The sequence below is a fragment of the Fukomys damarensis genome, unplaced genomic scaffold, assembly GCF_012274545.1.
Source record: "Fukomys damarensis isolate Sample0158 unplaced genomic scaffold, DMR_v1.0_HiC HiC_scaffold_9, whole genome shotgun sequence".
NCBI classification, from domain to species: Eukaryota; Metazoa; Chordata; class Mammalia; order Rodentia; family Bathyergidae; genus Fukomys; species Fukomys damarensis.
Window position 1 is genome coordinate 34,735,491 of NW_022900921.1, and position 16,524 is coordinate 34,752,014.

At 41.1% G+C, this 16,524-nt stretch overlaps 1 protein-coding gene across 3 annotated transcripts in view; it reads right to left on the reverse strand.

Moving 5' to 3' along the window:
• The window catches only part of Sema6a (semaphorin 6A), a 136,808-nt gene that overhangs the window by 38,271 nt on the left and 82,013 nt on the right, over window positions 1–16,524 (reverse strand). For all 3 annotated transcript variants that reach the window (XM_010614152.3, XM_010614151.3, XM_010614149.3), the window contains exons 7-12: window positions 11,800–11,890; window positions 8,625–8,744; window positions 7,870–7,958; window positions 6,737–6,954; window positions 2,898–3,029; window positions 739–894 (exon numbers count right to left, since the gene is read on the reverse strand). In XM_010614152.3, coding sequence (XP_010612454.1) covers window positions 739–894; window positions 2,898–3,029; window positions 6,737–6,954; window positions 7,870–7,958; window positions 8,625–8,744; window positions 11,800–11,890 — 806 coding nt within the window. The remainder of the gene's footprint in view (window positions 1–738; window positions 895–2,897; window positions 3,030–6,736; window positions 6,955–7,869; window positions 7,959–8,624; window positions 8,745–11,799; window positions 11,891–16,524) is intronic.

Here is a 16,524-nt window from a genome sequence, read left to right on the forward strand (position 1 = left end):
AAACAATGGTAAAGTCATTTAACATTTTGTTTGACTACCACACTCGATGGTACTTGGGAAAGCCTGTTGCGTTTTCTGAAAATAACCTGTAAAGAACAGGGAAGAGGGCCAGGGATTTAGCTCAGTGGTTCTACTACCTGCCTTGCAAGCACAAGGATCCGAGTTTGTTTCCCGGTACCAAAACAATAACAACAACAACAATAACAACAACAGGGAAGAATATTTAATGCTATTGTAGATCTCTAATTAGCTATCCCTTCTCTGTTGGCCACCAATTCAGATAATCAGAACTATAGTAGGAATTCTTCATGCTGCCCCACTTCTGCAAATGTGGTAACGATGCTGTTTGACAGGGAACAACCCAAGCACCAATGTCAGGTGAAATCTCCAGCATGTTTTATAATGATATCCAAAAATGGGTATTATTTCTCCTTTAACATGTCTTTATTTTGCACAGACTGAATATAATAAACTAACCCGGAAGGAAATATCTTTCTTTCCTCTAATTGCTGGCATGAGTACAACTAGCCTGAAAACATTGGAACTCTTCTCAGTGGTAATACAGCTATTGGCATTTGGTGGCATCCACCCAACCTGCCAGCTTTTCATAGTTGAATCAATGCCCAGGATAGCAGAAGATGTTTGTGGCATTTCAAAGAATGATCTACCAATACCATCTATGAGCATGAGACAAAGCCAGGGAAAATCCGTTTGGGATCTGGTTGTCTCGGCACCCACCTGACCATTGTTCTCAGGAACCACGGTCTGTTGATGATGGCAGGCACTGCTTCATCCATGAGCGGATGCGTCTTGATGAAGTTCAGGGTATCATCAGGAAACTCATTGGATGTCGCATATTTTTCTAAGGAGGATGAGCCAGCACAGCAACCTGGTCTACAAATGAAATAAAATTCTTTGAATGAACTGTTTCCGAAGCATCTGGCATGGAGGAGCATGTACTGCTGGCTGAGAAGAGGAAGCTGAACAATGCAGAATGCCACCAAGTGCAATATGCTGAGATTTCCTCTTGCCCGCCTCCTCATTGTATAAAGAACTCTTGGCCAGTGGAGTTCAGCTTCATCTCAACCACCTTGGCTTCCTTCCAGAAGCACAAACAAGCACCAGGTAACAGGCTTGGAGCTTGAAACAAGTGAATGAGTGTTCAGGTTGCACATATCTCAGGAGTGGCTCTACTTATTCAAAACCCTGCTAGCTGTTAAAGGCATTTGCTCTACAAAGGGACAGGAAATGACTTTCTCACAAATGTAGAAAATAAAGATGTTCAAAGAAGTACCAGAGTATACACTAGCAAGAATCAACACCACCTCTCATTAACTGGGACTCAGAATATTTGGGTTCACTTTTTGTTATTGTTTTTATTTTTCTGTGATTTTGGTATGAACACTCATTACATGGAAAATCCTTCCCTGACATATCAGTTTCTTGTAAATGAAAATGACAGTAAAAATGTACTTCTATAAGAAATTCTATGGTTTCAGGAGTTAAGGGTTATCCCAGAAAAGTCAGGTCAGGGAAATACCAAAGCCAATATCTGGCTTATGTACTGGTGTTAGAGCCAAGTGTAAGGCCCCACAGCTTTGGTATGATGTGTCCTCATTCTGTCTATATTCTGTGTATGGTACTAACCCAGCCAGCCCTATGAAAGCACCCTGATGACTGCAAGGACAGGGCAGGGAGGTAAGGGTAGAAAGTCACTTTACAGGATGGGCCCCAGTGATGGCTGAATGACATCATCTTATATACCGAGGAGAGAGCATTCATGGCTGTTCCCTAAAACCTGACCCTCTGACTTCACTCCCCCTCCTGCTAATCTAGCAGGTGGTTAACAATCACATGCAATGAATCAGAGACTCCATCAGAACAGAGCTTGTTCTCCATAAGCACAGACCATGAACATACATGATCACTCAAGTGGTGAAGATGGATGGCCAGTTGAGCTTTTCCTTGGAGTTTGGTGTTTCACAGTCCTGTAGGTATTTGAATAAGAGATGAGAGTTTGGGGGAGAAATTTAAAGGATAAAGAAACAAAATTAGTAAGACACTAGGCTTCCAGAGGCAGTGGAGATGTTTCCACACAATGGACACTGCGAATGCTTCAATGATTTTGAAAGTGTGGTAGATGCAGCACACAGGAGTGGGGTGGGATGAGATCCAGCCTATTCCAGGTAGAATTAGGCATATCAGTAGGAGGGGTTAAAGGACCAAGGACTCTCTGAGCTGTTGCTGGGCCACAGACCTTCATGTAAGCAATTCTAGGGTGTGCCACACTGCATATGGACTCAAATCAGGCCGGAACATGGAAAGCCAAAAACACACTAATATCCACGATCCCCACCGAACTCATCCTGCTCTTAGCCGCGTCTTGGATTCAGCTCTAATTTAGCTTGGTCATACAGGAAGTAAAGGTATAACAGCCCAGTGATGAATGTAACAGTACTGTATACCTAAAAAGTATCAATAAACTCAATTAAAAAAAAATCAGTGAAGCAGGAAAAAAGCAACAGAAGAAATCTCTCCAGCTATGAGAACTTCTACAACATGCTTTACCTCTTTGGGCCTCCATTTCCCCAACTACAGACCAAAAGAGCTAGTATCCGATGCTTCTTTCACACTACCAGTACACTGGATAAAATACATGTATAGAGGGTAAGTAAGCAACTGACTAGAGTCACTGTTGTATATGTACTAACGATAACTCTGGATTTTGATTAAGGAGAGGAAGGCAAATGAACTAGAAGGTGTTTCTACTACTGTATTCTCTTCCTGGCTGGCATGGTGGGCAGTGGTATGCAGTTCACAGGATGTTCACTCTCAGAGGAACAAGCTTCATATCTTTTCTAGAAGTCTAAAAGAGCCAAAAAAATATTTGGATGTACCTGGGCTTAGGGACTCGTTCATCAGGAACTGGTGTCCAGGTAGAATAGGGAGACTTCTGTTCCTTGAATCTCCCAGTAAAAACATTGGCAATGTCAAGCATGTCATAGGCACAGACTGCTGACCCTGGGATGCTGCAACAGAACAACTCATTGTTATGTTACCATTATGCACACAGTTTGGACAACATACTCCCAAGAAATTTTATTACAGATAATTGTAAATTTCATATCCCAAATATTGCACATTAAGAGATCTTAATGCATAAAGAAAATATTTTGGTCAATCAAATATGCACCAATAGCCTTAAAGAATGGTCCAGCTACCTCAAATTCACACACACACACACAACCTTCAATGCCTTCATTGCTTCCTGAACCACTTTTATTTATAAAGGAAGAATTGTTGAACTGATAAGGGGTTTTGTAAATTCCCTGATATTAACCACCAGTCAATAATCCAAAGATAAAAGTTTCTAGAGAATATTCTACATCTCTAACGTGGGTAAAAATCTGAAAGAAAAGTACCCTCTTTTCTACATATTACTTCTTTGAATTTGTTTTTTCGCACCAAGTTTTCAGAAGAAGAATGTGGAAGTAGGGGAAGGAGTAAGGGGCAGTCACATATATTTTATATCAGTCACAAGACCAAATAATTGAATGTTTAAAACACTAGCATCTTGGAAATAAAGCAATCTATCAAGTGCTAAATAATAATGAGAGTAATCTCCATGTATAATTGCATCCTTACCTTACAGTTCTGGAAGGACTTGGGCATTTTTTTTCCATCAATGGTGAAAAGACATAAATTATTCATTCTTCTGGGTACACTGTTTACATTTGAACCCATGTTTGTTTTTGACTGCATTTGCTTCTTGATTTTGACTAAACAAATTGAATGGTAGGTACCAGAGGGCCATGTGTTTTATTCAGGCTTTGAGGTACTGAGCCATTACACACAGGGCATCGTGGGTAGAGACTCAGGTGCCTGCTGTGTGGGAGCATCAGTCAGGCAAGGAGGAATTTAGTCTTGATTTTATAAAAGTTGTAAAGCAGTGAGTAGGGGAATTCTATGCTGTCTTTAATTTGATAATGCAGTTATTGAAGTGTTGCTCATAAAGCAAGAAATAGAGGATTAATTTACTTAAAACAAGGTGCAGGACAAATTTTAAAGTGTTCGCTTTATACGTGTATGTTTTTCACAGAATTGAGTTCATAACAGAGTAGCACAAATTTGCCTTAGAATTTTAGAACCTGGAATTAATTACTTAATCTTTTAAGACTCTGTTCACATCTTCCTTCCTAAATCTAATAAGCTTACATATTTACCTAATGTCTTAAGAAACATCTGATAAATATCGCCAGAGAATTTTAGGATGCGCTCCATAATAACTGAAGGTACCCTAAAGTTTTGCATCTTCCTAGGACTAGAAGTATTTTTGAAATCTTCTGCTTTTCTTCTCCTTTCTTCTCTTTCTCCTTCCTTTCCTTTTGTTTTCTTCACTCCTTTCTTTCCATCTTGGGTTCATCACCATGTATTTATGAAGTCCCTCATCTATAACAGGAAGTGCTACACACACAGTAGAGTCCTGCCTGTCTTTGCTCACAGTTCAGAGTGGAGGCAAGTACAGTAACAGCTGCAACAATGCCAGGGCAATCTGCTAAAGGCAGTGTATCAAAGAGAGGGGCAGTTTCAGGAGATCTGACTGAGCTGGGAGGGAGTCAAGGGCAGATGTTGTGGGGCAGGCAGACCTGGCAGAGAGCAATACACGAGCAGAGTTCAGCAGATTCCAGAACCGGACATTAGCTCTGCAGGCCGAGGGGTAAGTGTGTGACAGAGCATGAGCGGAGAGACAAGCTCAGGAGGGAAGGAAGCCAGATCACGAGGGGACTGGTGAGCCTTGCCAAGTAGCTTTGGTTTTCCACAAGGCAAAGGGGGGGCCCTCAAAGACTGGAAACCATCTGCATGTGTGGAGAATGGAGAGGATGGAGTAGGGTGAAATCAGAGGGAGGAAAGCCAGAGCAAGGATATGATTTATAGATGAAAATGGGCAGGTATGTTTTTAAACTTTTTGATTTTACTGAACAGATATGATTTCTCAGAATGCACATGCATCCCTGTGGACTAAGGGGCATTTCTTAGGCACCACTTAAGAAAATACTTTAAATGGAACATTTGTAAGAAACAGAAATTCACTGAAATTTTCAATTGAAAAGTAATGCACACTTCCAAAATACCACAGAAAACCTCTAAAACTAAAAGGTGTGCTCTTAAATTCCACTAGCTACAGCATTGCCACTTACCGAGAAAGTATGCTTCATACAGGCAATATTTCTTACAGACCAGTTAACAAAATACTTTAAATGGAGTATCTGTTATACATAGAGACCCACACTTTAAAACAACAGAAACCCTCAGATTAGAAAATAGTCAAATTTCAAAAGCTCCTGCTTTCCTGTGTACCAAGAGAGTATATTTTTACAAAATCTGGGATAGGCGAGTTCTGATACATATGAACAATCAAGCCTAAAGTTTTAAAGACTCTGTCTTCAAGTCTGAAAATCTCTACAGATGGATAAAGCTCACCTAAATCAAATAGAGTACTTCTTGCTGCAACGTAGGCACGTGTTTTCATTTATCTTCAGGAGGAAACGCATTGACTCTTGACCTCCATGTAAATGAAGAACAAGAGTTCATCCTTCTGCTTGCTGTACTCTGAAATCTACCCAAGTCCCAAGAATTTCTTTTTAGATTCTCTCCTCTAATCTCTAATCTTTGTATCTGTCAAGTTGGCATTTGTCAAGTTCTCAAAAATCTTTGAAAAGATATAACCTAAGGCAAAACAGTACATTCCTAGAGAAATATATTTCACAGAAAATATGAAAAATTCTTCATAGAAATGAAAACATGGTACATTTGGATTTCAAAGCCGTGTCCAGTTTTGTGATCATTTTCACACTAGAGTGCCAGGGCTAAAATCTTGTGGGCTTAACAGAGATCTTAGTGCCAGGGGTGAACACAAATACTTTCCTTCTATTCTGTAATTCTGATACATTTTCACTGCCCAGGAGCAATTATTGTGCCATTTATTGTCTGAAAAGTCTTAGCTTAACAAACACAAAAATGGGAGTGAACTGGCTGACACTCAATATTCCTAGGTACAGTGTTTGAGGACTAATAAATCCTGTCCGGAGCAACAGTGATGCACTTTGGATCTGGGACATGACCCAATTTGTTGACTGAGGTCATCTGAAGGCAACTTCTTGAACAGGGCAATAGCCAGAATCTCTGGCTAGGATGCTTAATAGATTCATTTGAATCTGAATTTCACTTTGTAGCAACATAATAAATTTCCTGTGTTTTTGATTCAAAGAGTAGTGCTCAGTAATGGAAATATTACAAGTCAAATGCAATGACAAATGACCTAGAGGAGACATGAGAAACCTTCCTAGGTCCAAAGCTGCCTCCGCCACTACTGACTGACTACCAGTCAGGTCATATAATATCTTAGGCTCAGTCTTCAAATGTAAAAAGAAGATAATATTATTTAGTTTCCAGGATTACTGGGGGAATTTAAGAATAGCACATAAAAAGTATATGGCTGGCATATATAGAAGATGTTGTTATAATTTATTGACTTCCCCTACAACCCTAGTTTAATAATGCTTATAAATTCTGATTAATTCATTGATGAAAAATAAGTTTTCAGTGTTTCCCAGCTACAAAAAGTGAACAGCAATTTTCAGTCAGTTGCAAATATTGTATATTAGAAGAAAGACAGCCCCTGGAGAAGAGCAGGCCAGGAAGAACCAATTAGGTCACATAACCAGGGCATGGTTACCTGTTATAAGGTGTGGAAAAGGTTGCGAGGACAACATCACAGCCGTTAATACGAATAACATCTGTAACGGCCTGGAGTATATTGAAATAAAAGTGAGAGTCTCCGGGAACTGAGCAGTTCAGGCGGGCCTTCAGGAAAGACGTCCACTCTTTCTCCAGGACTCGCTGAGTGCCTCCCATGTCATTCTTACAAACTTGAGCCACTCTAGGGAAAACGACCTGAAAGGAAAAACAGGGAAAATGAGATACAGTCTTTTTGTGAGAAGACCTTAGTAGAATTTACCTCGCCTTGACAGCAGAAACAGAACAAGGTGCTTAATTTAATACTGTCCTCCTAAAATCAGCTGGAAAAAAAAAAAAAAAAGGAAAACTCAGCATTGGAACAGTCTGTTTTAAAAGATAAGGCTGTGGCATTTAATACAGAGCCATAAATCCTTCAGGGAATCAGCTCCCAGCCACATAAACTCATTTCCATACAGACTGCTTAGCTTTTTATTTCCTCAAACAAAAGCACACTTTGTATGCACTATGTCTGCCATCCTCACTGGCTGCCTCTAGGGCCCAAATCTCATACTTTTGAGTGTGAGTCTCTCTAACTGTGCAAGGCATCCTGGCATTTTATGTGTGCCTTCTAAGGTGGTGACCTTGATCTAATCTTGGGTAAAAATAACTGCTGCAGACATCTCCTAACTGTTCTATCACTTTTTACAATGAAGAAAAAAATGAGACTCTTTTTGCTTAAACATATCATGCATGCATGCCTCTGTGTTTGTGTGTGTGTGTGCACATGCGTGCGTGCGTGTGTGATATAGTCCCTGTGGAACAACTCAATTAAGAAGGAAAACTGTACCTGGAAACCCCATGTCAAGATGCCCAGAATTCAGTATGAAATCAACCAAACAGCTGTCCGATTTTCAACAGAAATATTTAAAAATTCCCTGAAATTCTTTACTGTTCTGAAACTGGTACAGGGCTTCCAGAAAACACAATGTTTCACTTTTGCCAGTCTTTAGCTACACCTTCTACAAATGATGACCTTGTGGCTTTCATTTCAAGGTCATTCTTAATAACTGTGATTCAAAAGGGAGTTTCTGGAACTGCCACAAGGGGAGCCAGGCAGTCTTCCCCTTTTACCTTTCCCATGGTGTCGTACTCCACCGCGATTTCCCGGAAAAAGAAGTAGATATAGTCTCCATAATCTACTGCTTGGACAAAGTATGGTTCTGCAGACAAATGGATACTTTAATTTAGGATATGTCACATGGTATTAAAAGAATTTTAATCAAGTGTAACCAAAGACATGTTATTAATTAAAAGAATATACCTATAAGGCATTTGGTGAACAGTAACCATTTCTAATGGGAGTGCTAGTGATTTCAGAAGGCATTCAAGCTTACAAATTATGTTTCAGAAGCTTTGCAATCAACAATAAAGAATAAGTGAGTCTTGCAAATCTCTGTAATTTCATTTTCCACAATGGAATGTCCATGTTACAGAGAGGATTTTGTACACTGCCTTGTCACCCTGACTCACTCGGGGTTGTGAATCGCTTCTTTCCTGTTCCCCACCACCTCTGATCCCGTGTTCCCTTTCATGAATGAACTGTTCAGTTCTTTTCTTGTGGGACTCTCAAATGAGAGTTTGAGGCAGGGAAAGATGGATGTAACATGTTCTATTGTCGGGGCAGTAGTAGTTTTGTTAATACTCCAGAAACTCATGGGAAGGGAAAGGGGGAAGTAAATAAATCAACTGAGGCAAAAGACACAATTTACTCGGTTTTGTCTGTCAGAAACCATTACTAAAATGAATGTACAGTCTGGTCCATCCAGACTATAAATCTAGTACAAGATATGTATTAAACCCTTTCTCTTTTTTATTTAATTGTTCACCTTTCAACCATTTTGAATCATGCTTGACGGTCCTCAAGGTAGGGCTGTCTCCAAGACTCCGGTAAATGACATCATCGATGGCAAGGAAGTCAGTCACTGTGGCCGAGTATAACTTTCCATCTTAGATGAGAAAGAAGAGAGGTGAACAGGGTGCGAGCCAGACAGTGGGGGTGAGGAATAATAAAGACATCCCCCAGATTGCTTTTTGACATCAGGCAAATGAGAGAGGACAACTGGGAAAAATCCAAGAGTCGCTAGGAAAATATTTGGCCCACATTCCTAACCATTTTAAATTGGGATCATGAGAGATGAAACATTTTTCATTTTTAAATTGCATGGCAATTTTTCCAAGCAGCAACAGCTCAGGGAACAAAATAAATGAAAAATGTTGTTTGCTTCACTTGATTAGATGGGCTTTGACCAAAATCTCAAAGCCAAGGACCCTGGGACACTGGTGTTGACACCACCCATGGCAAACTGGATTAGCTTAAGAGCTGGGGAAAGATAGGAGCCAATATTATCTGCTTACATCCATAGATTTTAGGTTCCTGCAAAGTAAGGGAATCTCAGCCTGTGGAGATGAGGGAAATTAAGAGAGAGAGTTCCTAAGCACAAAAGGGCTGACTCAATTACTACTTCTGTTCTGAGAGTCACTCCTGCTCTTTACCTCAGGTGCGAGCCATCCTTTAACTCTGCCAATCTAGGTATTTTCGTCAGGATTTCCAAAGTCACAAACTGAGAATACTCTGATAGACAAGATGCAGAAGCAAAGAAGAAAGGGGAAGGAGTGAAGCTGAATTCAAACAGGCCTTTCTTTAAGGATTTATGCTTGCTGGGAGATATACTTGTGGGTACACTCAAACCAGAAGAGAATGAAGAATAAAGATCGGTCCCTAACTCTTCTGGTTCTTTCCTAGATTATCAAACACTAAATCAATAACCAACAGGGATAATGCAAAAAAAACCCTATGTAGATTACATAGAAATAATAATTATATGCAAAATAAAAATTATTTCTTTGATTCATTTTTAATGGATTACACATCTCCATTAGTTATATGTCAGCAATTCAGGCACAACATAGTACTCAAATTCTTCCATATAAAGGTTTTTTGTTTTTAAAGAAAGCTTATCTGGGAGGGGAGGAGGGGGTGAAGGGAGGGCAGAGGTAAGGGGAAAAAATGAGAATCAAGATTTGCCATGTAAAGGTACATGATCCCAACAATGAATGTAACTGTACTGTATCCCTAAAATGTACCAATAAACTCAATAAAATTTAAAAAAAGAAAGAAAGCTTATCTAAACATACCTAAACAAAGATCTTTACGTTCACTTTGGCTTTTAACTCAAATTTGGTCAGATTTAAGTTTGGAATATCTTGATATCTATATTATTAACAGCTATATGTCAAAAGCTGTTGTCAGTTTCAGTGGAGTTCAACTGCAGACAAGAAACCTTTTCACTCATGAACACTTACCTGTAAATCACAAGTTTTCTCATGGAATAAGTATTCCATATTCTCATAGCCCCAAATCACACACACACACACACACACACACACACACACACACACATATATACCTGGGTAGGAGGGAACAGTGGGCAGATGGAGAGGAGAGTGAGCCATGGTAAAGGTCATAATTCCATATTCTCATAGCCCCAAATCACACACACACACACACACACACACACACACACATATACCTGGGTAGGAGGGAACAGTGGGCAGATGGAGAGGAGAGTGAGCCATGGTAAAGGTCATTCTCGCTAACTATTCTTCTGGACTCTACACTCATGTGATGCCCATGTGTCACCAGAACTTCATTTGTAAAACAGAATGCTCAGCTGCCACTACTGACACGCTAACACCAGTTGCTATGAGGATTTTCCAACACCAAGGGCTAAGCTTTTAGAGATATCAAACATTCCAAAGAAAAACTATCCAAATATGTCGCATGGGGATGGGGAAAGCCATGGTCTTATCTCACGTGCCTTCTTTATAACTCTTGGAAGCTTGGCGTCCTTAGTAAATTCTTTGCATTTTCTCCTCTTTACTTCAGAAATCGGGAAGGTCTCGTCTTAGTTTACAGTTAGATTAAATGTCTCCGCTGCAGCTCACATCCTCCAAGGTCCCAATTAATGCATGTTACAAGTGTCAGAAAGGTGTTCCAGTGCTACTCATGCACTTGGGAATACACTTACACCCTCTTGACCCTGGTCTTGCTCCCATCCATGCTTATAAACTGGTCTGTGAGATCGGTAACCAGTGCTAGGAAGCAGCTCTCAGTGGGAGAATCCACTATAAAATGTCACTGGTGGGTGACACTGAGGATATGAGGTTCAAAGAGCCAGGAACTAATCTGCTTTCATAACAAAGCCAAAAGTTTCTCATTCAGCTAGGATTTACCAGATTTTAGCTTCTGTGGTAGAAATGTTAGCTAAGTGTTATTCCATGCTGTAACAATCACTATTATACCAACATTTCTCTGTACACCCACAGACACATACACAGCTGGTAATGGATTCCTAAATAAATTCCTAATTAAAACACACTCAGACACCAAAACCTCACTAAATCTGAAAATGATGGCTTATTAGCAACTTCTTTATAGCTTCTGCAGTGGAAAGAAGGGTTGAGGATGGAACTGTTCTGGTAAGAAACCAGTGTGGCACCTGTCAATGATGTTTGTAATCTCTGCCGGAAGCTTGTGTGTGGGTGTATGGCCTCAGTGCTCTGAGTGTGCTTTCAGGAAGTACCTTGTGTTTCTTTTCCATGTTCTTAAATATATAAATAAGAAGACGTGGAGCTGCATCCTGGAGAATGTTATCAAATCGAACCAACGCCAAAGTCTATTCTACCACCAACATTAATCCACATGGGTGGTCTGCAGTGAGATTTCCTGTTATCTGAGCCCAAACATGCCATCACATATTTAGTGTTATGCTGTTGTTTTTTTTCTGAAGGCACAAAAGCATGGGTGAATGTGGCGAAGGTTTCTTTTGAGAAGAAGAAGTACAATCTCCATACTAATTTTAAATGGAAAAGGTATTCTTAATTATATTCTCTAGAGATTCAAAGTACAACTGTGGCTGCATGAATCCTCCAGAGCAGATTCTCAGTGACAGGCTAAAACACGCAAAAGCAGATGCAATGAGAAGAAATTGGATCGTTTACCTGCAAACAGTGCAACGTTGGCATGTTTGGCGTCATAAGGGCATCTGGCTATTCCACTAAATTCATCCCCAAATGGTTCCAAAGTATCAATCTAGATGAAATAATAGGACTTAATTATAAACAACCATCAACAAGTAGTAACAGCAACTGACATTTTTAAAGCACATAATGTGTAAAATAATTTATATGGATGCTTGCAAATAACCCTTGTATATGCCCAATTGGTCTCTCAACTGGGGCTAAGAGAGATTAAGTCAACTGACCAAGACTCTATTGCTACAATAACCTGAAATTTGGTCTTGTCTGCTTGACTTGTAACCATTGCAATAGATTTCTATCCCTGGTGGAATTCTATCCCTCTCAACTAAGAATGTCTGAGGCAGTTACTGGGAAAATCTACCTGCCCTAATTGTCTGCTGAGTCATGAATTTAAAGAGAATGACTTTCTGGCTTTGTTTTGCCTGAGGAGTCCTACCTTTGTGGGTTAAATCCCAGTAAAAGACATTGAAAGTTTTTCCTCAAGTTTGCCAGCAAAACGGTGTTGCACCAACAAAGGGACAAATTCACAGATGCAAGCAGAACTCAAGGGGCCTCTACACCTACTTCAGAATCATGGGATGACAGTTCTGAAACTGGATTTTAGAAACATGGCCCAGTCCAAGTTGAGAGAGTTACACAAGTTGAAAACCATCATAGGTGGGGCCAACTTACCTCTACCAGTGCCAACCCATGGCTTAGCCCTTTCAATTAGAGGTTACAAGTGCCCTGCCAGTAAGTTGTTTCACTACATTGGTATGGGGGGGATAACTCCAATTTAAAATTTCTTTTATAGAAAAACCTGGATTTCTAGCTTCTTTTGAACAAGTGGAAAGTCAATTTAAGCCTTTCTTAAGCAAATGTTCACTACTCACCTATATTACTCCACAGGTAACAAAAAGCGGACCCTATAGGCATTTGTGGGTGAGCAAATCCTTACTAGGTGCTCGCCAAACTTCATTTCCCTTCCCTCCAGATCACCTTCAGTACACTTCCCACCCCACGTGACCGACTGCTGACTGTGCACTGGCCATGGGAAGCGAGTTATCATCTGCCTTTTGGCCTTGCCCCTGAAAACCTCTAGGACCCTGTATCTATCTTGCTCCCTTTTCTTTCTCCCCCGCTGAGACATGGAGGAGCCCAGGACCCCAGGGAACCACAGCAGTCTCTGCAGAATGGAGGCTGGCCTTCTGCATAGCTTCATAATGAGACCCTCTCCCTACACACATTTCACTATGATAACATTGATCAGAGGCTGCCCACCCTGACAGGCGATACAGCAGCTGTGTAGCAAACCCTTCTCTGGGATCTCTTTGTGAAATGTAAAGTGTCCACCCCGCTGAGTCCACAGAATGATATCCATATGGTATTACATCCATCTGTGTGGTTCAATCCCCTTTCTAACTTGAGATATTTTGTTTATCATCTAGAAGCTACATGGTTTGATTACAGACTTGAAAACTGAAAGGATGTAAATCTAAACAGCACCAGTACTAAAGAGAGACCCATATAAAGGACGTCAGCAGTCCGTCAGGCTGCAGCACCTTTGGTGTGTCAGTTTTGCCTTTTGCCCTAACATTGTTTCATGGATGCGCAAGGCCTTCCTTCCTATCTGTAACACTGAGATGCCCTACTGAAGCTATCCTTTTCCAAACTGGAGTTGGGGATCACATTATATAGTTGTGTTTAAAAAATATATTTTTAGGGGGAAAGTAGTCAAATCAGATACACATTAAAGCAGTGCACTGCTCCCCCTTTCTTTATGGAAATCTTTTACTAAAGTGATTTTCTCCCATAGAGAGCTTTGTGCTGAACTGTGGCGGACTTTGCGGTGTGTGGGTCTGGCAACTATTCAGAAACGATACTTGGTGCACAATGATGCAACGGAAATGCCCTTTGCTGAAGCAGTGCACAGGCTAATCCTGGCAACAGAGAAACAACACACAATGGAGAGGTGGTTTTTTGAAAATGTACCTACCCCTAAAACAGTGGCTCCAGCTCTAGCTAGTCAACGGCCGGGAAAAATTAGTGTATTAGTTTGTGACTCTGAGAAGGTCCTGAATCAAAATAATGCCATGGTGAAATCCTCTTTCCATGAGGTAAGAACTAATCCTTGTGGTAGTCATCAAGTCTCAGGCCTTTCTCAGCCCCTGGGAAATTAAATCGCCATAGGGTACAGATAATTGTAGAGAACCATTCTGCCTTTGGCAGAAGGTTCAAGAATTTCAGAGCAGAAGAGGAAAAAGGTATAGAGCATGTGGGATTAGCCTTCCAAATTCTTCCCTAGATAATCTTATGTGGGGCTATAATCTTTCTAACACATTCAGCTTCTTTTTGTAATAAAAATTGCATAAATCCGGGCATAGTACAGAGGCAAGTGCTGAAAATCTATCACTTTCCCATTTCTGGTTGCTCTGATCAAGTTGATACTTCTGTAATATGATGCAACTTGGGGTTTTCCTTGGAAAACTTCTTGTTTTTGCTTGTATCTTAGGTTCTGACCGATTGATTAAAAATACTCTTAAGAGAGGTGCCATTCTCCCTGCAGCCAAATATATTATGTCCTCTAACATCAGCAAATCAACCTGTGTTCTGAGGGCGAGGTAAGACTTTCTCAATATCAAGGTTTCTTATAAACTATTTACAGGCCTAGGTACATAGACATCCCAGATGTGGCTGCTGAGAAGCTGGTCTCCTGAACTTATTTCTACAGGTGTGGCTTCAGCAAGGAAGGGAAACAGCATTCCCTCAGGGTGAGGCACCACAGGGAATCGAATACCTGTATGGGCAAAGAAAACTTGTAATGTGTCATAAAAGATAACTTTCCAGCTAGAAAACTCCTTGCGATATGGAAGAAGAAACATATGTCTTAATGAGTCCTAAACAATGACAAGTTATGATGGATTATTAAGAGGTAAAATTACAGTTGAAGCTTTAACTGTGTGCTGCTATGGATAGAATGAATGTTGGGCTGGGTGGGCTGCCCCTGTTAACAATGGATAGACTGTCTTTACTTTAAAATCTCATCTTTTGTTTATGATAGACTTTCTGCATTTTGTGCCTGGCCTCGCTTGTCTTGCCCTAATCCTGGCTCTGCTGACCCTTCCCAAGCCTAAGGTGGAAGAGGAGTAGGAGGAAGAACAGGCCCCTTGGTCTCTGCCAAAAGGAGGCAGAGTCAGTGCTGGTGAGCCCACTGACTGCTTCCAGCCTGTGGCTGCTTTTTTACTCTTCACATCCCTAGGGTTGTACTTGATGATGATGAACCCAAAATTTCTTACTCCTTCCCACACCTCTCCCTGAACCAATGCTGGATATGGCCATTCCTCTCCCATGGACAATGCCCTCCACACAAGACACAATGACAATGCTCAGAGCTGAATCCCCATCTTTTCAACAACCTCAGTGTGCCTCATTTATCTCCTGTCTAAACTGGACACAGCCCCACCTGTCCACCACCAAGAGATAGCCTGGCAGTCACTCTTGGTTCCTCTTAGTGCTTCTTGTTCTATGTGCCTTATCAATTATTAAACCCTCCTGGTTTTTGTCACACAAAAATTTCCTGAGTCCACTCCCTTCCCTCCATCACTAGGCCCATCTCCCTCTCCAGCCTCTTTCTGCTCTCACTTGCCACTTCGCGGCCCAGAACGCAGAACCCAGTGAAGCTTCTCAGGCTCAAGAAGGCATTTCTCATGCCATGCCTTATTCCTGCTTTTTTCCCCCACCGGCAATGCTCTTCATTTGTTAACCCCTACTTATCGTTTAGACAGAGGTTAGGCAGCACCTCATCACGATTTACTCCATACAAACTCAGCCCTTGTTTGGGAGCCCTGCATTAGGATACGATCTCTGTCCTTACACAACCTCTGGATTTCTTTTCTTTCTTTCTTTCTTTTTTTTTTTTTTTTTTTTTTTTTTTTTTTTGGGGATTTTTTTTTTTTTGTAAGAGGGATAGAACTTGGGACCTTGCAAGGCAGAGGGTGGCACCACTGAGCCAAATGCCCGGCCCACCTCTGGGTTTCTTACAGGCTGGAAGTATTTGTGTTCCAGGGTGAACACGTAGAGACTCTGAAGAGAGACATCTACCTCCTTCCTGAAGCTTTCTTTCCCTCACTGGCCATCTCAGGCTCACACTCTCATAATTCTCCGTATTACGTCACCATGGCAGTAACCCGATGGAATTAAGAGTTTTTTTCTCTCTGTCTGGCTACAGCAGAAATGCATAACAGCTTGCCGAGTAAAATGCTGTTGCAGGAAGAAGGGACAAGGAAGGTGAAGCGATGCAACACGGAGACCGGAGGCCTCTGCTGCTCTGCTTGTGCTCCCGGGTGACCTCCAGGCTTTGTCTGCAGCACCACGTCAGCTGCGCCTCTGCTAACTACATTTACTAACTCTCTGAGAGCTCCCATTTTTCTTCTTTGCATAAAGGCCAAAGTAAGTAAGTAAAGTGAGCAGAGTGCTAAATGGAATTAAATTCCAATGCTCTCGAAACTCTTACCAGAGGAAAGTCTACAGTTTCAAATAGCGTGCTTTGGAGACATCTTTTAGAATAGGACTCCCTCAACAATTAAGCGTGTTTTTGTGCTTAGGAGATATACTGGGGTGGGAGGGAGAAAGAGAAAGAGAGAAGAAATCCACACAGCATTAACCCGTGGTAGGTATGTTGATCTTCTGAACAAGGAAGAATAGGGT